This window comes from Bos indicus x Bos taurus, chromosome 28, assembly GCF_003369695.1.
Source record: "Bos indicus x Bos taurus breed Angus x Brahman F1 hybrid chromosome 28, Bos_hybrid_MaternalHap_v2.0, whole genome shotgun sequence".
Taxonomy (NCBI): domain Eukaryota; kingdom Metazoa; phylum Chordata; class Mammalia; order Artiodactyla; family Bovidae; genus Bos; species Bos indicus x Bos taurus.
Genome location: NC_040103.1, coordinates 25,012,949 through 25,035,105, shown reverse-complemented (window position 1 = coordinate 25,035,105; position 22,157 = coordinate 25,012,949). Strand labels below are relative to the sequence as shown.

Here is a 22,157-nt window from a genome sequence, read left to right as displayed (position 1 = left end):
TCACATATGTAAAATTCAAAAACAGGCAAGGCTGAAGTATATTACGAGCATACATACTTAGAGTAAAACTGTTAAAAAAGAAAAGGAGTTAACTAATAATGTACTTTTTTACCCAAGTAATGATTACATGGGTGTTTATTCAGTAATAATTAATTAACTGCAATCAGTTTTATAAATGTTATGTTTGTGCCAATTTACAAAACAGAAAATGCCACAATTACATTTAAAAAAATACCAATTAAGTAGACTTCTGCAAAAGTTAAGACTATCATTTTTAGTATTTTTGGGTAAGAAAACTGGATGCTACTGCTGCTGCTGCTAAGTCGCTTCAGTCGTGTCTGACTGTGTGACCCCAGAGACAGCAGCCCACTAGGCTCCCCCGTCCCTGGGATTCTCCAGGTAAGAACACTGGAGTGGGTTGCCATTTCCAAGAAACTGTATAGAGTTACAAATTATCAATTTGCTTCAGAAAATTTAAAACAGTTCATTTGTTTGATACACTACTGTTCAATGAGTGAGGTGCTGCCACCAGACTCTACATACATATACAATGTCATGTTTTTAAGAAGTCTCGATACATTTTCCTCTATAAAAACACTTCCTGATTGCTATACAAGTAGAAATTCTCTACAAAAGATATTTAACTTTATTTTTAGGTATTCTACTAGTCCCTGCTTTTTTTTGTAATTAGTAGCATACTCTCATTATTTTAATAACTGAACAGCTAGGTTTTAGTCTGTAATACCTTTCTGCTGTGGTTGCTGTAATAAAGGCTGCGGCTGAGTCTGCAACAGTGGTGTAATAGAAGCCGCTGAAATCTGTGCCTGCAGCAGTGACTGGGGCTGGGGCTGAGCCTGAACACCAAATGTTGTCTGTGGTGCAATTGGCTGAAGTACGGCAGGAGGAGTCTTCAGTAAAGGTTGAGTTTGGGACTGATTCTTAACAAAAAGAAATAACATTTTAAAAAACAAAGAAAAATCTTTGTAAATTGGAAGACTCAATAACCAAGTTTTTAGAATACTATTTTATATACCTGGTTTGGTAGTGTTTGAATTCTTTGTGCATTCCATTTAAAAGGCATATTGGGATTATACGTAGCTTCAACCAATACTCTGTCACCCACTTGGGGGGTTTTCCCTTTGACAGCACTGAAAAAAAAATTAAGTTAAATACAAACACTATTAGAATAAATTCTTCCAAAAGATTTATATGTTAATACTAAACACTGTAAAGTACACCAGAAATAGGAAGCCTGAAAATCTCTTTTGAAAAGTAGATACACCTCTGAGACTTAAGCAGAAAAATATAGAAAACAGGAGACCCACTTAAACAGAAAAATCTTACACAGTAATTAAACTTAATATTTCAAAGCACTTCTAAGGAAGTTCATTAGAAGTAATTTGAAATATCAAAGGAAATACATATTTCCTGCAACCGCCACTACATGAACAGAATAATAATTCAAATCCATTAGTTTATCAATCATTTAATCCTATTTTTTTTTTCAACTAAGTAAAGTGAAAGTGAAGTCGCTCAGTCATATCCGACTCTTTGCAACCCCATGGACTGTAGCCCACAAGGCTCCTCCATCCAATGGGATTTTTCAGGCAAGAATACTGGAGTAGGTTGCCATTTTCTTCTCCAGGGGATCTTCCCAACCCAGGGATTGAACCTGGGTCTCCTGCATTGCAGGCAGATGCTTTACAGTCTGAGCCACCAGGGAAGCTACAACATTTTACATATATGTTATCATTAGGTATGTCAAACAGAAGATTAAATTTTAAAAAGTATATGATTATTTTAATCTTAAACCTTACTGTAAGTCTGTTCATTAATAGCTAGAAATGTAAACTCACCCCTGTAAAACATTTATAAAGAATTCACAAGGACTACAGCATTCAATAATCAAAAGAGATCTTTCATCACGTTCTCCATCAAAAAACGCCACAGGTACAGGTTGAATTATTAAAGCAGAAAACTATAGCTAAACCACAATTCCATGCCCCACCTAAGCAGGTGTCTTATCAAAATACTTAACGCTAAATACAAGCAGCCATCTGCCAACAACTCATTAAGTTTACCTAAGCTGAAAGAATACATCTTCATCCACAAATCCAAACGTATCGTGTAGTTTTGTGACAGCCCCTGTAAAAACACGCTGTTTCTGAGGTTGTGTTTGTTGCTGACTGGACCTTGGTGTTGGATATGATACAGTTATCTGAGCTGCAGGTTGAGGAGTTGACAAGCTAAGGCTTGTAGGCAGTCCAACAGCTGGCTATAAAACAAAATCAACATCAAATTAAGGTAAGGATTACAAGTAGTCTAGAAATAAAAAATGACTACTTAAAACTAACTCAAAATTCTAAAAACAATTTAATATGTAGGTACACCTTGAAGACGCAACTCAAGTCTGAAAAAAAAATTTTTTTTTTAATCAATTTCATGATTAAGTTCCCTCAGATGAATGCTTTTACAGGGAAGTTTCAGGGGAAAAAAGCCACCATAGTGTAATGAGTTTTAAAAAACACTGCTTATTCTAGCCCCCTCTTAGAAACTCAAAATCCATAATAGCACAACAAAGACTCAGGAAAGTCCTAGATAAGTGAAATGAGGCAGAGAGAGAGATACAATTACATATGATCTCACTTTTATACATGCAATCTAGAAAAACCAAAGAACTCATAAAAACAGAAAACAGACTGGTAGCTCCCAGAGGCGAGTCTGCTGGGGCAAACGACTGGTAGTGATCAATAAGTACAACCTTCCAGTTAAACGTAAGTTCTGGAGATGTACGGAATGGTAACTATGGTTAACAATACTGTATCATACATTTGAAACTTGTTAAGAGAGTAGATTTTGAAAGTTCTCATCACAAGAAAAAGAAAAATTCACTTATGTGAGGTGATACATGTTAACTGATTGTGAAGATCATCTCACTAAACATATATATGATATTAAATCATGCTGTACACCTTACACTAATACAATGTCATACGTCAATTATAACTCAATAAAACTTGAGGGAAAAGGTAACAGTTTCACTGGTCTTTTCTGGCATGATCAAGCATGAATAACAACGTATTATTAAAATTTCTATATATAAACAGAAATAAAATCATTAAAAATAAAGGAATAATCATGATTTGACTCAAATTCCATAATTCATTTTACACTTTCCCAATAAAGCAAGTCTCGACGTTCTACAATTGAAAAAATAAAAGGTGAGTCCAGTTCTATAATTAGTAAAGGAACTCGGCATCTCTTAAAACTACAGCCATGAAATTCTCATGACATTTCTTTAACATCCTAAGACATATTTTTTTTCTTTCAAAACTGTGCCATTCAGTTTGTGTGACTGCAGTTCCTTGAACAAGGATCAAAACCTGAACTCTCAACAGTGAGAGCACAGAGTCCTAACCACTGGACAAAGGGAATTCCTGGTTTTTGCACCTTTAAAGAATTATATACAAGGAAAAAAAAAATACGGGTACACTTTGGAAAATGCTATTCTAAGAAAAGGCTTCCCTGGTGGCTCAAACGGTAAGAAGTCTGCCTGCAGTGCTGGAGACCTGGGTTCGAGCCCTAGGTTGGGAAGATTCCCTGGAGAAGGGTATGGCAACCTACTCCAGTACCCTTTGCCTAGAGAATCCCCACGGACAGAGGAGACTGGTGGGCTACTGTCCCTGGGGTCACAAAGAGTCACACAACTGAGCAAGTAAGCACAGCATTCTAAGAGGCTAACTTTTATACCTTTTCTATTTAGTCTGGAAATCCTACTATTGAAGACTGAAAATAGGATATACGTGTTAATCAATTTTAGCTGTGTTTTTCCTTTTTCTAACTGCACTGCAGGGCATGTGGGATCTTAGTTCCCAGACCAGGGATCAAACTCGTAACCTCTGAAGTAGAAGCTCAACTTAACTACTGGACCACCAGGGAAGTCCCAATTTTAGCTTCTTTATAAAAACAAAATGAGGCTGATTTCTCAACCGAAGTGTACTTTCTTAAAAGTAACAGATTCAACATTGTGAAAGGTACAAAAGGTTACAGAGTAAAAAGTTTCTCTGCTCCTTTGCCATCTAGTTCCCTATCCATGGGGCAATCACTGTCCTCAGGTATTATTACAGGTTCTGCTTTCTTAACAGCTGCGTACATCAGGGGCCACTGAACCGAAATTCAAGGACCAAATCCAGCCCACAGCTTATGATGTTTATACAACTTACTAGCCAAAAATGGGTTTTACATTTTTTATTTCTTTCAAAACTGTGCCATGCAGTTTGTAGGATTGTAGTTCTTCGAACACGGATCAAAACCTGAGCTCTCAACAGTGAAAGCATGGAGTCCTAACCACTGGACAAAGGGAATTCCTGGTTTTTGCACTTTTAAAGAATTATATAAAAGGAAAAAAAATATGCAACATAGACCGTAAGTGGTCCACAAAGCCTAAAGTAGCATTATGTATCAAAAGTTAACAAAATTTTTAATGCTGCTGAAAAATTAAGTTGATAATGCATTACAATAACTTTCCTATAATAAAGTCAAATGAAGATATAACATATACAAAAAAATCCCTAAAAATAATTTAAGCTACAAAGAAAATGTAAAAGCCAAAAAATCAGTATTAAATTTAAAATAAGGCCTCATATTTATTCAAACTAGATCATAGTAGGATCAGCAATCAAATAGCATAAAAGAAAAAGCAAAACAATGCTTTATTCAACATTATTTTGCTATAAACTATTATGTGACTCCAACAAATATTCATTTTTAAATACTGAAAGAAAACCCAGAATAGGAATAAAACTTTAGTCTACTCTGCATTCAGATATTCAAAAGAAATAAAGTAATGCCAAACTAACCTGTGTTAAAAGGGTCTGCTGAGGTTGCTGTAACTAAAAATAAAACAAAAACCAAACAAAAACAGGAGAGAAAAAAGATAAGGATCAATTGGAATTGCTGTTTCACAGATGCTTTACAAAAGGAAAAATTTCTATTAAATGATCACTTTATTTCTAACTAAGAAACAGATAAAAAGTAACAGAAGTCATCAGAGTGAGGTTTCCTACAAGTATTTGTAACAACTGCAGAAGACCTTAAATATAACTCATTCAATAAGGATCAAGGTATTATTTTTGCTATTTCACAGGAATAACATCCAGAAAAAAACCCACAAGTCCCTAGTGGGGGAAACCTCCGGTTCTGTCCCACATTAATTACCATGCTACAGAAATGATTCAATATCATCAGTATGCTATCTATATCAAAAATATTACTTGCTAGATGTCTAATTAATATATATATAAAACTCCATAAAATGAGAAGCACTTCCTCACAGTCAGATTTGCCAAAGATAAAGCACCACACATTCTGACATAGAGTTTTGACAGCAATAACAAAACAGAACATTACCAGAAAGCAAAAGCAATTGGTAGGAAGGGAGAAATTTTAAATTTTTCTTCTGTGGAAGAAAAGTAACTTTATGAAGTTTCAGCACTGTGTTTTTTATTCACCATCAGGAGGGTCTCCAAAGAAACACTTATCCTTGATGCTCCTTCTCCCTGTCACGTTTCAACATTCTTAAGCTGCCCAGCCTGGAGTTTTCTTATCATGCTCTAGTGCCCCAACAGTACTAAAGAGTATATAGCTAGGAGAGCAGGCATCTCCTGATGATGCTTAATCACTTGAGGAAAAGGTCTTTTTTCCTACTGGTTAGGTAAGCAGTCTGAGGAAGACATGGGCATCATTTCTGAGCTGTGGACATCCTGAGCAGGGTAAGATTTGGGCTTAAGTAAGATTTCTCTTGGGACATCATTAATGTTTATTAGCTTCTAACTAGTGTTTTAAGCCCAATGGTAGAATCTGAAGATCTCAGTTCTATTCATGACTTTTTATTCACTGTGACTAATAATCTTCCAAATAAATCCTTACTAGACTTAAAAAGCTAGGATAAAACAATCTATATGACATTTTAACTCAAAACAGTATAAACGTTAAATCTATCAAATTTCTTTTTCTGAAAGTTAAGAATGGATAAGTAATGGCAGTTTTTAGGGCAAAACATTTGAGTATTGCCATTTTGATGTGGTTCAAAACAACACATAGGCTTTGATAATGTATTTCCTAACTACTAAAGTAAGTCTAAAGGCAGACTTTCTACTTTGCTTGATATGTTTTTCCTTGGGTTCTGTTTTTCTTACCATCATAGATATAATAACCCTCGAAGATGATGATTAGAGTATGAGCTTGGGGAAAAGGAGCCAAAGAAACTTATTTTAGTCCAAGTAAGGTGCTTTCAAATTGTTCAACTGTGCCCTGGGAACAGGGGAACTACAACGGGAGGCTTCCTCCCATTTCCAACACTATTTTTATATTTTACATACTGGATTTCAATATACAATTTGATTGGGGGTGGGGGAAGTAGGGCTCCATTGCTTTAAATAAATAAAGGCTGAAAGTCAATGGTCTGTCTAGGGTTTAGGCTTCAAATGGGAAAAAGGAGCTTTTCATTTTGACATGTAGTCTAGTACAGGACACAGGCCTGAAGGCTTCAAACAGGAGTACTGGGCCAAAGATTCATTCAGAGTGATTCATTCAGAGTGATTCTTTCCAGATTATCTTCTACATGCTTTCATAAAAACATGTGACAAAGACTGGCTGCTGGTTTAGGATTTGAGTTTTCAGGACCTCTCTCCTAGCTTCCTCTCCCTTGGAGACATTTCTTTATACCTACCACATTTCTTCCACTCCATTAGAATTCAAATCACACATTAAGGTTACTGAGGGGAACTAAAATCTGTGTAAGTTTAGTTGGAACAAATGACTTTTTAAAAATCAGTTTTTAACATGGAAAATATAAACTAACCTGTTGTTGCACACTATACAAGGCCTGCTGAGGTTGTGAGTATTGCTGGAAAAAAGATTAAAAAAAAAAAAAGGATATTAGTTTTAGTCATTCTCAAAAAGCAATATACACACATATACATTCAAATATATAACCAGCATTACACTAAAAAGGAATTTTCTAAACAGCTACACTTCATCTAAAATAAACAAAATAGTGATTATTTATACTTTCAGATTCATCAAGAATGAAATTTTATTCAAATAACTAAGCTATACGGACTTTAGAATTTTGACTCTGCAGCTACACTTCTGTTATGTCCTGAGCATAAATAATTCTTATCATGAGAAAAAAATAAGCATAATGTAACTCCACAATTACTCATTCCTTAAAATGTACAAGTACCTACCCTTGGCTATTCAGATTTGAAAGTTTTCTATGTCACATTTTAAAACCTAAACATTCACCTGTTGCAACGCAGCTGCTGCAGCTGCGGCTTGTTGCTGCAATGCTGCAGTTTGAGTTAACTGATAGTTTGCTGGGGTTTGTGTAGTAAGGCCTGCTGCTGCCAAGGCAGTTTGCTGTGTATAAATGGTAGGAGATGCTCCAAGGAGAGATGGCTGCTGAACACCCAATGCAGCTAAAATGAGATTAAAAAAGGGGGGAAGGAAAAAAAAAAAAAGTCAAGATTATTTGAATCCTTTCCAGGAATTTTCAATGAGTGCTTAGTTATGCATTACAGTCTGCCACTGCTTAGTGAAGGAAAAAAAAAAAAAACTAAAGAAAAATTTCAGTAATGCCTCACCTCAGATTCCAATGGCTTTAAATATTTGTTCAAGTCATGATAAATACAAGAAAAACTTAATCTATAAAATTAAACTACAGAATGAACCCAACCAACCTCAGCTAGACCAAGAGGCTAAAGTACCCTCAAGAAATATTTTCAGGAAGAGCAAAAAATATATTATCTTATTTTACTCATCTAGAATGTACAGTTTTACCCTCAAGCAGATTAGAATCATACATTAAGGACAGTGTTGCTGGAAGTGATCCACCCTTAAAACATCCTACTATCAAGGATGTTTTCATGTATTTCTTGTACTTCAACTCTGTATTAAAAAACTGTAAAACTAGCCAACAGACGATAGGAACAGTTTAAACACAAAGCTAAACTGCAGTCTAGCACTGCCCTTCCCAAAACTTTATCTCCTAGAATGATGACTTGCTCCCCAGGACATTAAGTTTGGAAAAAAGGGGTCCAAGGTTTTAAAAGTTAACGCAACAGCAAATTAAGTACATGTTTTTACTGCAAGAATCCTCAGAACATTTAATATGCCACTAAGCACTGTGAATCTCAAAAGAGGTCACCATAAAACAGTATTTGCTCATGGAACACTCCCTTTTCCAAAGCATCTTGCTTGTATCTTAGAGTAACCTGAAAAAAGTGCTGCTCAACAGCTATTAGTTAGTAACTGTACAGAAAGAACAATACTGTGTCTTACAGGAACAGAACAGAGACCATTTATGAATTAACCAAAGCACCTAGTCTAGAATCTACCAGAGAATCTTTAGACCTGTGACGCTCATCATCAATCTTGTTTAAAGTGTCCAGATTAATTCTATTTAAAAATAAAGCAAGCGAACAACAAAGTGAGGCAAAAACAAGCAAATCCCAGAAATCATGTTTGGAATTCATATAAATTACACATTACTCCTTGATAAAACATGCTTTTTAAAAATTAAAAAAGAATGAAGCAGGTGGGGGAAAAAACCTACTGCATGTCCTGAATACACAATCCTAAACCCTTACAACATTAATATTTTATTCTCTTTGTTTTTAAGATAAGTCAGATGCCATAGATGGGTAAAAAGGAGAAACCAAGACTAACAAAATAAAGAGAAGTGGGGAATGTCTTAACACCAATGCAAATTCAAAATGAGGTTAACTGCACTGAGAATGGAAAGAAACATACAAAACTACAGCACAGGTTCTAACCAGTAGATCCTGTTAACTTCTGGAACTGTACATAAAAGTGCAGATAAGAAAGTGTAAAGTTTTAATCAGATTTTCAAAAGGGTAAGAAACCCCAACAAGCTTAAGAACCACTTTTCTAGGATAACAGAAGCAAAATTCTCATGTAAACACAAGAAAGGTAGAGAACAAAGGAAAAATTAAAAATTCAATTTGATGTTCTGTATTTGACAAAAGTAACCTCTTGTGATTCAAATCATACCTGCATCTCCTTCCCCTACGTGAGCTCTGACCTCTGATTTACTGTTTCACTCTGCTAGTACCAATGTCCAGAACACTGGAAAGTATCAATAACTGTCACAGTAAAAGGGCTCACAGCCAGTATCTCACAAACAGCTCTTTTTCCTACAGCTTTTCTAGGTGTTCTAGACTCTGACAACATATAGCAGCCCAGCATTAAGTAGGTGGGATGATAGCTGATATCCGTAATCTCTTTCCACTGTTGACAGTCAATGTGATGAATTAGAAACTACAATGCAGACTGACAGGTACCGAAAGGCTCAAATGCTGAGAGAAATTTATGGGAAGAAAATTTACATTCTAGTAGCTGCTGCACACTACTACCTAGTTAATTCAAACTTTGTGAAATCATTGTGCATAGGTTGTGGCTTTTATATGTCTATATAATATTGCTCTTTTTAAAATCGTTTGAGATTTTAAGCTCAATAAAGTACATTTCATTAAAATGTATTAATCCTCCTCTCTTTTGTAGCTAGATCTAAGAAGCTATCCTTGAATATTTTTTGTATATAGCATTCGCTACTCTTCTGAATTGAATAAAATCAATATTCTGCATGATAATTCTACAGCTTGCAAAGAACAAAGGTATGAATCTCTGACTTAATCTTTCTCTCTCCATAAGTGGCCTAACACTTATCAGTTGGAGATTTTTTCCAATTATCCACATTGGAACAGTCTGTTCATTTATCTGTACCTGATTCAAAATGATTGTTGAAGGTCTCATGATACATCTGAAACAGATACACTTATAACCATGTATCAATACTTCCACAGACCTATGAAATAAGCCCTAAATGACCGAAGGTTACCAGAAGTTAATAACAAGGACAAATGTAAAATATATTATTTTTTTAAATGTAAAATCAGTTTCATATGATGGAAGTATTCATTTTATGACATACCAGTAGTTATCATATATTGAATACCTGGGAACACACCATTAAAACACATAAGAGAAACCTGTCCTGTTTGCTGTCCCTTTATCTTATCAAACTCACAAATTTAAAAAATTCTTATTATCTTTATACCTATCTTTACTAAGATGAGTCACCCTTCCGAAATAGTAAAATTCAAAACTTCATATGTGAATATACACATATACACATAATGGAATCACTTTGCAATACATCTGAAACAAACACAACACTGTATATTAACTGTACATCAATTAAAAAAATAATTTGGAGTAACCTTATGCAAAAAAAAAAAAAAACCTTAATAAATTGCATTAAAGAAACAAACAAAAAAACTTCAAACTGATCCAAGAAACTTCACTTTCTATCACCTTCTGCAAAATTATTTAAGGCACTGGTCAAGCAATGCTTTATCCTTTGAAATTACCATATATCAATATATGTTCAAAAGCGATCTTACACCTTATGGAGAGAAAAAGCAATGTGGGAGAAGACATGGAAGATTCTCCTTATAACTTGTAGATTTACTAAAACAATATAAACCCAAATTTTAAATCATGTGAACAAGTCTGCTAAATGTCATCTTCAACTCAACATCCTTCCTAAGACATGATCCTCACAGAAATCACAAACCTTTTTGATGCCTCCATGCACAGATACTCACTGGTCGATGTATTGCTGTTGCTTCTGAGACTCTATTCTAAGCCCATAACGTACGCAAGTAACTGGAAATATTCATTACCTTTTTTCCCCCTTCATTATCTTTTAAGAATTAGAAGGCATTAAGAATAAGAAATTAAGACAGTGAAAGGTACAAACTTCCAGTTATAAATAAGCCATGAGCATATTTTAAAAACTGAGGCATAAAATAGTATTTTAAATGTAATATATTCTAAATGTTGTAATCTTCTATACTAATCACATTTTCAATAAGCAGCCACCAGCCATACATGTCTATTTCAATTTAAATTAGGGAAAATTAAACAAAATGAGAAATTCAGTCTCTCAGTCACATTAACCACATTTCAAGGAGCAAGGGCTCAACAGCTACATGTGGTTAGTGGCCACCATATTAGATAACGAAGACATATAATGTATCCATCATCACAGAACAACCCTCTCAGGAAGTTAAAGACACTATATGCAATGTCACATGTCCATCCTTGAACAACTCTGAAATTTAGTTTTCAACTCCATTCCTTTCAAAGAGTTTTCTATTACCCAAAGTTAGTACTCAAACTTTCAAAGTCACTTCTGAAACATTTTCAGCTGTAAGAGACCAAAATTATTTCCCAGATCATAAAACAAATAGTTCAAGCAAAGTCACTAATGCATAAACATGAGTTGCCCACTCAATTTAGGATAGAAGGATGGAGTACTCACTGGTGTGTAGCTTATAGTATGTTAATAAAAATACTCACTGGATGAGAGTACAAGTCATGCTCAGAGATGAAGGAAAAAAAACATACTAATGAGCCTAAGAGTTTATGTACCTTTTTTTTTACTCTTAGAACAATGTTTTAGAGACAATTTCCTATTACATAGCATTAGCAGTGTTTAAAAAGGGCTAGCCCACACCAACGGCAATCTTCCCTTTTTTTCAGGGGGTAGGGGGAAGGCATGCTGGCTTGTAGAATCTTAGTTCCCCAGTCAGGAATCAAACTGGGGAGTGAAATCACTGAGTTCTAACCACTGGACAGCCAGGGAATTCCTTCAATCTTCAATTTGTACCAAATGAGTTGGATATATCCAACTCTATCAAGAGATAACTAATGTAAGTATACATAGCACATCAGCCATTATTTGTTTGAAAAAGACCACGAATCTTGCAATTTAACAATGTGAGCTCCTGACTCAAGAGATGGGGATTTTAAGACAACCAATGGGTCAGATTAAAAAGGAAGAAAAAATGAGGTCATATTTATAACAACATCGTAAGTGTTTATTAACAGATGAACGGATAAAGATGTGTGGTACATATACATACACAATAGAATATTACTTAGCCATAAAAAAACCCAAAATCTTGCCATTTCAGCAATATGGAAAGACTCGAAAGGTATTATGCTAAGTGAAAAAAAGGCAGAAGAAAAAATACTGTATATCACATATATGTGGAATCTAAAAAATAAAACTAGTGAATGTAATAAAAAAGCAGAGTCACAGATACAGAGACTAGTATCTAGTTCTGAGGAGAGGGAGGGAGGGGCAAGACAGGGCAGGGGAGGGGGAGATGCAACCACTGGGTGTAAGGTAACACACTGCAGCACAAGAAACAAAGTCAGTATTTTGAAGTAACTTTAAATGGAGTGTGATCTTAATAAAATTTGTAGAGGGGGGACTTCCTGGGGGTCCAATGGTCAATACTCATGATTCCAATGCATGGGTTCAATCCCAGGTTGGGGAACTAAGACCCACAAGCTATGTGGCACAGCATAAATAAATAGTTTGTACAAAAAAATGTGTTTAAATGCAGTCACCTTCAAAACAACTGTATTACTTCACTTGTTAGAGCATCACATAATCACCATGACTTCATCACCATACACATGGTCAAAGAAATGGGTGAGAAAATATGTCCTGGAATTGGCTAAATCCACCCAAACGTCTTAATACTGTTGCAATCATATACATATACACATGCAAATACTTTGAGTCAAATATACTGAAGATACTCCTATATCACTATAATTTATCTAAGGGATATTTAAAGATTCAATCAGTGACTTACCAGCTATCCCTCTCAATGTCCCTTGACACAACAGAAATTGTTTAACTTTCAAACCTAAAAGCTCTGGCCCCAGTTATAACTGTCACTGAATATGTAACACAGCACTTCAACTACAAAATGGAAAAATAGGGTAAATTTTAAAGACAAGGGTAAATATTAAAAAACAAGTATTTCAGAATAGGAAATTTAGAAACGAGGCTGGAAATGAGCTGACTCATTTGAAAAGACCCTGATGCTGGGAAAGACTGAGGGCAAGAGGAGAAAGGGACAACAGACGATGAGATGGTTGGATGTCATCACCGACTCAATGGACATGGGTTTGGGTGAACTCCGGGAGTTGGTGATGGATAGGGAGGCCTGGCATGCTGTGGTTCATGGGGTCGCAAAGAGTCGGATGCGACTGAACTGAACTGAACTGAAAAGAACAGAATAATGGAAGAAGCAATGAACCACATTCTGAGGTCCTAACAACAGACTCTTCTGTGACTTTCTCCTGATAAACTTCATCACTTTTCTAGGCCTCAAATTCTTTATCTGTTAGAGAAAGATGCTGAGACAGAATCTAGTTCAGGGCCCATTCTGTAATTTAGATAGAAATCATGCTTTAGGAATAATGATCACATCTGACAGATACACTGGAGGTAGGGGGGAAAATAGTTAAGTATCATATCTAGTAAAAGAGGAAAGCAAATTAAAGCAATTAGAACTTAATGAAGAATAATAAATATAGAGTATGACCAAATGACAGATGGGGAAAAGAGCATCCTGACTTAAGTGAATGTTATGGTAAATCATGTGCTTAGTCACTCAGTCGTCTGACTCTTTGAGACCCTATGAACAGGGGCCCTCCAGAGTCTTCCGTCCATGAGATTCTCCAGGCAAGAATACTGGAGTGGACAGCCATTTCCTTCTTCAGGGGATATTCCCAACCCAGGGATCGAACCTGCATCTCTTACGTCTGCTCTATTGGCAGGCAGGTTCTTTACCACTAGTGCCACCCGGGAAGCCCACATCACAGATCAGGGTATAAAGTTTTGGGAAGGGTATGGAAGAGCCTGAAAGTCAGGTGAGAGACCTTGGCATAGCTTATGTAAGCAAGAGAAAGCAGTTATGGATCAGTCATCCAAATGTGAAGTACAGAGAGCCTAAAAGTAAAAGAGAGGAATACATGTGAGGCATTTCAAAGGAGAAGTCAAAGTTTGATATATGTTTGAATATGGGGAGTAAAGGAAAAGAAAATTAAAGATGACAAACTTGAAATTATTAACTCCTTAACTGAACAGCTTCCTAGGTGGCTCAGATGGTAAAGAATCTGCCTGCAATGCAGGAGACTGGGGTTCAATTCTAAAGTTAGGAAGATCCACAGGAGAAGGGAATGGCAATCCACTCCAGTATTCTTGCCTAGGAAATCTCATGGACAGAGGAGTGGGCTACAGTACATGGGGTTGCAAACAGTCATACACGACTGAGCGAATAGTACAGACACAATTGAAAAACAGCATCAAAATTAATCAGAAATAATTCAAATACTGAGCTTCAACTTTATGACAGATTTTAGCAATTAAGTGCTAGTGTACATACTTTTACTGAAGTTTTTAATCTTAGATATGTCATCTGTCGGAGAAGGCAATGGCACCCTACTCCAGTACTCTTGCCTAGAAAATCCCATGGATGGAGGAGCCTGGAAGGCGGCAGTCCATGGGGTCGCTGAGGGTCGAACATGACTGAGAGACTTCACTTTCACGCGTTGGAGAAGGAAATGGCAACCCACTCCTGTGTTCTTGCCTGGAGAATCCCAGGGATGGGGAAGCCTGGTGGGCTGCTGTCCATGGGGTCACACAGTCGGACATGACTGAAGTGACTTAGCAATGTCATCTGTGTGAATGCACTGAAATGTTCAAATCACTGTTAGCTGATTCCAGAGTTAAGTACAAATGCAAGACAATCTTGCTAGAAAACGGAATAGCAAAGCCATTAACTGAACATAACCTTAAGTCATATACTAAAAAAAAATAGCAGTAATTTTTTTATATTGCTTTCAGGAGAAAATGAGTCAGATACACAGGCACAAAGATCAAAATATTTTCATTTGAATTGAATTTTCAGTTAACCTTTTTCTGTTGTGTGACCACGATTTGATTGACATTGACCTCTGATACTAATATATCTGGCATATTTCAATGCATGCATTTTTTTTTAACTAGAATAAAATAGGTACCTACACTACTATCCTGATTAAGTTCTTCTGATGCCCTCTCTGCTGAAATTGTTTTTTATCAAATTGCATTTGAAGCTTACAGGAGAAAATGTAAAGCCTTATATATATATACTGGGCTGAAATTCTCCATTGAAATGAGGTGTAAATAAAACCATAATTGCCTTATAGTTGAAAAAAGTTCAACTTAGAAATTAGCTTGACTCTGAGAATCAATTCTAATAAGATAATGATTAGTCACAAAGGCTTGAAAATGAAGGCTAGAAAATATCAAGCTTTCAGGAAACAGCTCAAAATATGAAAGTGAAAGTCACTCAGTCGTGTCCAATTCTTTGCGACCTCATGGACTCTCCATGGAATTCTCCAGGCCAGAATGCTGGAGTGGGTAGCTTTTCCCTTCTCCAGGGGATCTTCCCAACCCAGATCAAACCCAGGTCTCCCACATTGCAGGTGGATTCTTTACAATTGAGCCACAAGGGAAGGCCAAGAATGCTGGAGTAGGTAGCCTATCCCTTCTCCAGGGGATCTTCCCAACCCAGGAATTGAACTGGGGTCTCCTGCATTGCAGACAGATTCTTTACCAACTACAGAACATAAAAATTTCAATAGTTTAATAAAAACATTTAATAAAAACACTCACTAGAGAACCTACTCCAGGATTTTTGCAGGAAAACTAAACATAGATGCTAACAAAATACCTGCCTAGTTAGTTACTAAAGTAATGATGCATCAATAAAATATCAGACTTTGAAAAACTATGATTAATGACAGGTCCCAGAAAAATCCATAATTTCTTAGAGCACAAACTGTTTACACAAATCCCATTATTTACATTTGAAATCTCTACTGTCAAATATGGAAAAGGTCTATAATTACTACTGACTTTGACAAGTTTTAAAACCTTTATAGTCTCTCCTTTGCTCAGTTTCAAAATAAAAACAAAAGCACAGCGCATATTTAAGTAATTACAATATAGACGTTAAGAACTATAGACAATAGAAATTCACCATTACAGCTATTCTATAGGAACAATACAGACAAGAAATTAAAGCAAATTGTACACAGGAAATCAGGTAAACATGTTCTTTACCAAAATACCAGTACACATCACTTGTTTCTGGACACACAGTATTTGGTAATAATTTCTGTTTTATCAAACTTAAGTCATTATCAGGTTCCCCACTGTTTAACACAGAGAAGAAACACTTGGATACCAATTATAACTATTATTTCATATTATATTCAGTTGCTCATTTAATCTCTCAAATCAACTGTTGCTCCTTTAATATTTCAAATCAAAAGTAACTAAAATAAAAACCCTAATATATTCATTTCCTTAAAGAGAAAGGTCACCTACACAGCAAGATAATCATGTCGATCCAATTTAGAACATCAGAGTTAGAAGATCACAGTGTCTCTGCAACTGACCTCAAATAACAAAAATTTAAGTAAAATGCAGCAAAAACTAGTATCAAGTATATCATAAGTAAAATATATTCAAATTAACAGAATAAGCTGCAACTTTTCTGGGTACTCAGAGAAACTCAAAATTTCATTTTGTAAACTGAAGACTCAACCGTAAGTCAAGAAATTGCAAAAAAAAAAAAGTAAGTCCTCCCAAAAACAATAGAAAGAAATGCTGAAATAAACACTTTTAATGACGTATTTTGTTACTTATTTTGAAAATGACATTTCGTAGGCTTTATTTTGAATACGTAAATACTTGCTCTTTTCCTTTACATCTATTTATTCTTTTCCTTTGCTTCATAAATTCTTTAGAGTTGGTTTTTTCACTTAAAATTCAAATACCTGAAAAACAGTCTTATAATTTTTCATAAAGTATGAATATTTAATTTTAAATATAACTTATGAATACTGACACCTTAACATGCCAAATGAGGTAAACTAGAATGAATGAGTGGCTGCTAACCTCTAACATAACTAAACCAATTTAACGTTTAAAAGACTACAAATAACTGTCCAAACTGCTGTGCAAAGCAGGTATTTCGCTAGCTGGTCTATCAATTTTTAAAAGAAGCTTCACAGATAATCTTAAAAGATACATCATTTGCAAAGTTATATTAACAGTATTATGCACAGATTAATGCACACAGTTAAAACATATCCCAAATCCGGCATCTATAGCACATGTGTTCAGAGGAAGCCTGACCTGGCTGAGATACCGCAGTGGCTGTAAACTGAGTAGCCCATGGCGGATTCTTCTGTCCTCCAAACTGAGCCATGACAAAAGGGGAGGGGGGGACCTTCGCTTGTTAGTCTTCTACAGCAGCGATCTATTAAGAAAGGATCCACAGTTTAAAGTTCAACCAAACTACAACCATCACAAAAGTCTTATTTTAAAGAAATGTTTAATTTGTCAAGGACATCTTCGTAGACCAACTATAAATAACAAGGGGCACCTGAATGTCCGATATGCAGCAAAAACATTTTACATCAAATTAGTTCTCGAAAGTAGCCAATTTCAATACATGACATTAGAGGTCGACTTACAAGAAACGCACTTCCCTCATCGACTACAAACTGTCACATTTAAACAGAAGACCATCTGCCGTTTTCTTACCCAATTCTTAACAATAAAAAATACACAGCTTTACATTCAACAGAAAAATAGCCTGCTTGTTTCTTTTGGCAAAGGGCTGGGGGCTAAAAGTGGAAAAACCAATAACGGAAATTGGGACGAGACATCGAAGAAAGGTATTCAAGAGCATCATTTAAATAACGAACATTTCCTTACTTTGCAGACTAGGGAAAAAACTGGGGGCTCCTCTTCTCCCCTTCCTCGAGGAGAAAGACAGTTGAAACAACGGATGCCCCTTAAAGAACCATACCGAAGACCCCTCCCCCCCCCCAAATCCAGCCAGAAGAAGCGAAGATCTCAGCCCGCGCACTCCCTTCCCCCCACACCTCGGAGGGGCCAGAGCTGTGCCATCCATCTTCCTCCAGCCCCAGCTCCTCGCGGGCTGCAGACCAAGGGAGAGGGAATCCTCCGTCCCGGAGACTAGGCGAAATGCAAAGAAGGGAATACCGAGAGCTCCGGTACACATAAGCCCCCAGCGGTGCGGAGAAGCCTCCACTCCCCAAAACCCGTGCCGCCGGGCAAGGCTCCGACCCGAAGCCAGGAGGCTAAAGCCTCACCGGCTGGAGAGCGAGGAACGGCGGCCCGCAGCCCCTTCGAGCCTGCCAGGCAGAGGCCGAGGCCGAGGGTTGACGGGGGCACCGGAGGGGCCGCCGGAAAAAAAAAAAAAAAAAACCCGAGGCGGTGGGGGAGGGGCCGGCCGCGCCGGGCCTGCTCCGACCCGCACAAAAGGGACTGTGTTTCTCCCGTCCCAGTCCCACGAGAGCCCCACCGTCGCCGGCCTACGGACGCCGTGCTACCAAAACGGCCGCTCCCGGCGCTTCGGAGGATCCGACAGGACGTTAGGAACCCCGGCTCGGCCGCCTGCCGCTCCAACCGCGAGGACCAAACCTTCACCTGAATCCGATCCCAGTTAACACCGAAGCCATTTCAAACCCATCAGGCTTAAGCGCATGCGCCAACCTCCCCGTCTTCCTCCGCGCCTCTGCCCCCTCCCCAATCTCTCTGAGGAACGGCGCACACGGGCTTACGTTCTACGTGCGCGCTCCCGAGGTAGCCGTCAATGCGCTCACCCCTTTCACTACGCAACTGGAATCGGAGCTTGCCTAAGACGGGTTACCTTGCCACTTGTATGACAATGAGCCAACTGTCTGTATCTCTGCGCAAGCTCAAAGGAAGAAGCTTCGCCGAGTGTGGGAAGGAAAGAATCGGGAGTCATGTGATCCATGAGCTCGCCGCCATTTTCGGGGGGGGGGGTTCCTTTTTTTTTTTTTGTAGTTCAGGTACGTGGGAGAATGACTATATCCAGTGACATCTTCCTAACTTTGAAAAAATTGAGATGAAATTCACTTAACATATAATCCCATCGGTTAAGTATTTTATTGTACAATTCAGAGGCTTTTAGCATTTACATAAAGCTGTGCAACCACCATGCGTCCAACACTTGAAAAGAACTCCTACCCATTTCGCAGTTCCTCCTTAATCCCAGCGCTCTCCAGCTCCAGGCAACTACTAATCAGCTTTCTATGGATTAGCATGTCCTAGACATTTCCTGTTAATAGAATCATACTGGGACTTGCCTGGTGCTTCAGTGGCTAACATTCCAAGCTACCCATGCTGGGGTCCCGGCGTTCGATCCCAGGTGAGAGAAATAGAGCTTACACGCCAGAAGACCCATTACAAAAAAAAAAAAATTATACAGGCTTTTTGTGTGATTACTGTATGGTGTCCAAGGTTCCTCTTGTAGCGTGCCTTAGTACTTCATTTTATAGCTAAAACGATTACTTTATATGAACAGTACCATATTTTGTTTATCCATTTGTCGGTTGATCTTTGGGGTTGCCTCCACTTTGGGGCTACTATGAATAATGACGCTGTGAACATTCATATAGAGTGTTTGTTTAAACTCCTGTTTTCAATTCTCTTAGATTATACCTAGTAGTGCGATTCTGGGTTATCTGGTAAATTCTATGCCTAACTTGTTGAGGAGTTGCAAACTTGTTTTCACAGTGACTACACACATTCACATTCCCACGATTAACAACGTTAAGTATCCATTCTTTCCAATTATTTAGGTCTTCTTTTAGCATGTATTACAGATATCACAGTTCAATTTCTCACACTTTTCCCCGCTTTTTTAACTGCACTCTGCAGCTTGATGTAGCTTAGTCCCCCATCCAGAGATCAACCAGCGGTGGAGGCATAAGAGTCCTAACCACTGGACCACCAGGAAATTCCCTTGCATTTCCTTGAGTAAATGAAAGTTATTCACCAACTATTTCATTGTTCTTCACACTTGGTAAATGACCAAGTAAGGAGTGTGCTTTCATACTAAGTACAGGGGAAGTCACTGGGATGTTTTAAGCTGGGGAATGTCATGACCCAAGATTTTTGTTTTGTTGTTTGTTTTCTGTTCTCCGGCCGCACTGTGCAACTTATGGGATCTGTTCCCCTACCGGGGAATCAAACCCATGAACCCTGATGTGGAAGTATGGAACCCTAAAACTGGACTGTCAAGGAATTACCCACAAGATCTGTTATTAAAAGATAACTGTTTTAAAGGATTATTCAGGTTGTTGTCTAAAAGAGCATCAATTAAGATAAAGGAGGGCATTCTCTGGCAGTCGTGGTTAGGAATTAGTGCTTTCACTGCCCAGGTTTCAATCCCTGGTCACTGGTCAGGGAACTAAGATTAAGGATCTAGAACCCGTTTCACTAAAGAAATAGTGACGAAGTGTCTATTTGGCCTAGAGAAGACTCAAAAAACCTGATAGTTGTCTTGTAGGGTACCTGTCGAGTTAGGATATTAGCTGAGCTATTTATTCTTCCATCCCCTAGAGTGTTGTTCAGGTCTGTCTGTACGTTCAGCATCTCTAATGTCTCCCTTTTAACCAGTCAGGAAGGAGGTAATAAATGTAGTCTCTAGCTGCCTGGAGAGGAAGTGGAGAAGGGGAGGTGGGCCAGTGGAGTAGTTTCTATCACTAGAAGGAAGACTACTGGGATGCTACAGAGAAATAGGTTTCTAACAAGATGAATTTAAAGTAGCTTATTTTTCTATAATATTTGCTGGAATATCACTAAAAACGTATTTGTTTTTTTGTGTGTGTGTTTTGTTTTTTGTTTTTTTTTTTTTCATTTCGGATGGTAGAGAATCTGCCTGCAATGAGGGAGACCCGGTTTCCTTCCCTGGGTCAGGAAGATCGCCTGGAGAAGAGAATGGCTAGCTACTCCACTATTCTTGCTTGGAGAATTCCATGGATAGAGGAGTGGCAGGCTTCAGTCCCTTGGTTGCAGAGTCAGACATGACTGAGCTACTAACTTTTTAGGATGTCAAATTTAAAATAATGTTAGCATTCTGTGTTCAGAATTAAGTTTTATTAAAATAATGATAAATCCAAGGGAGGGCATGAGTCAATATAGAACAAGGTTGATTAACAGCTTTGCTAATTACTAGGGGTGTCAGCTTAACCACTTTAAGTTCCTGAATTCATATGTAAAGTGGGGTTAGTAAGAGCCCTTACTTAATAGCATCACTGTGGGGATTAAATGGTTTAAAACGCAAGAGTTCTGCTACAGCCATCCTGATTTGGTTTTGAACCCAATGCAATATTTGGTTATCTCCAAATAAATCGTATAGTCCTGTGTAGTTAAAAATATGTGACTTTTATTGGATAGTAAATGTAAAAAATATGATTTTGAAGAGGAAAGAAAAATTAGACCACCAGGTGCAAAATAGAAGTATAAAATTTATTTAAAACCACCCACAAAGTTCTGTGTAATCAGGAATGATACAATTTGCAATAGTTTTTTTTTTTTAAAAACTCATGACAAAGATTTAAAATATAATTTCAATTACAGTATTCATTTAGCCTTATTCAGTTAGAACAACTAAAAAAGAAACTTTATGCTCTAAATAAATGAGACACACAGGAAAATATAATAGACAATTTTCACAACTATCTTTACATGTATTTTTCAAAACTAGTACATTTCAAAGCATTTTGCTACATAAACATGAAATCATGTACAACTGCTGTGCACCAAAATTTAGCTTAATTAGGTCTTTCAAGTAACATGCAATCCCAACTCACAAGTCTTCAAGTACTGCTGGTAAGTGTTCCCTTGTTTGCAGAGTCACTACCTATTGATCCTGAATTGAAATCATCATAATGAAGATTATCTTTCCCTTCTACATGTTGAAGTGCTTTTATAAAAACTGTTCCCCCCATGTGTTAAGAGCCAAAAATGGATATTTGTGGGGTTTTAAAATCTTTACTAACCTATTTCATTGTATGGGATATTTAATACAGTAGGACGGCAATAGGTAAAATCTTCCAAAGAAAAAGATCAAAGATACAAAATAAATAGTAAATACACCCCAAAGAGAGGAAAACGTCAGCTGGAGACATAAATATTATTTTGTAAAATTGATAATTCTCTATTGGGAATTTAGTACTACTCTACTTCACCATGGTGAAGAATCTGAATATTTTGTTCCCACTAATGATAAGCATAATCGGTATCCTCCAAACAGATATTGATACACCTGTGAATCTATTTGGTAGGTCACCACATAGCATAAGAGAAA

The 22,157-nt window shown here is 37.2% G+C and overlaps 1 protein-coding gene across 7 annotated transcripts in view; it reads right to left on the bottom strand.

Moving 5' to 3' along the window:
- The window catches only part of CCAR1 (cell division cycle and apoptosis regulator 1), a 47,011-nt gene extending 28,440 nt beyond the window's left edge, over positions 1–18,571 (bottom strand). Inside the window, exons 1-9 of one of the 7 annotated variants that reach the window (XM_027530957.1) lie at positions 18,467–18,561; positions 17,899–17,992; positions 17,144–17,267; positions 7,309–7,481; positions 6,863–6,907; positions 4,860–4,892; positions 2,082–2,275; positions 1,034–1,148; positions 746–938 (exon numbers count right to left, since the gene is read on the bottom strand). In XM_027530957.1, the coding sequence (XP_027386758.1) occupies positions 746–938; positions 1,034–1,148; positions 2,082–2,275; positions 4,860–4,892; positions 6,863–6,907; positions 7,309–7,481; positions 17,144–17,216 (826 nt within the window). In that variant the 5' untranslated portion in view covers positions 17,217–17,267; positions 17,899–17,992; positions 18,467–18,561. Of the gene's footprint in view, positions 1–745; positions 939–1,033; positions 1,149–2,081; positions 2,276–4,859; positions 4,893–6,862; positions 6,908–7,308; positions 7,482–17,143; positions 17,268–17,898 lie in introns of all 7 variants that reach the window. The other 6 variants (XM_027530958.1, XM_027530955.1, XM_027530956.1 and 3 more) reach the window with 6 other exon arrangements.
- Positions 18,572–22,157: the final 3,586 nt, after the last annotated feature.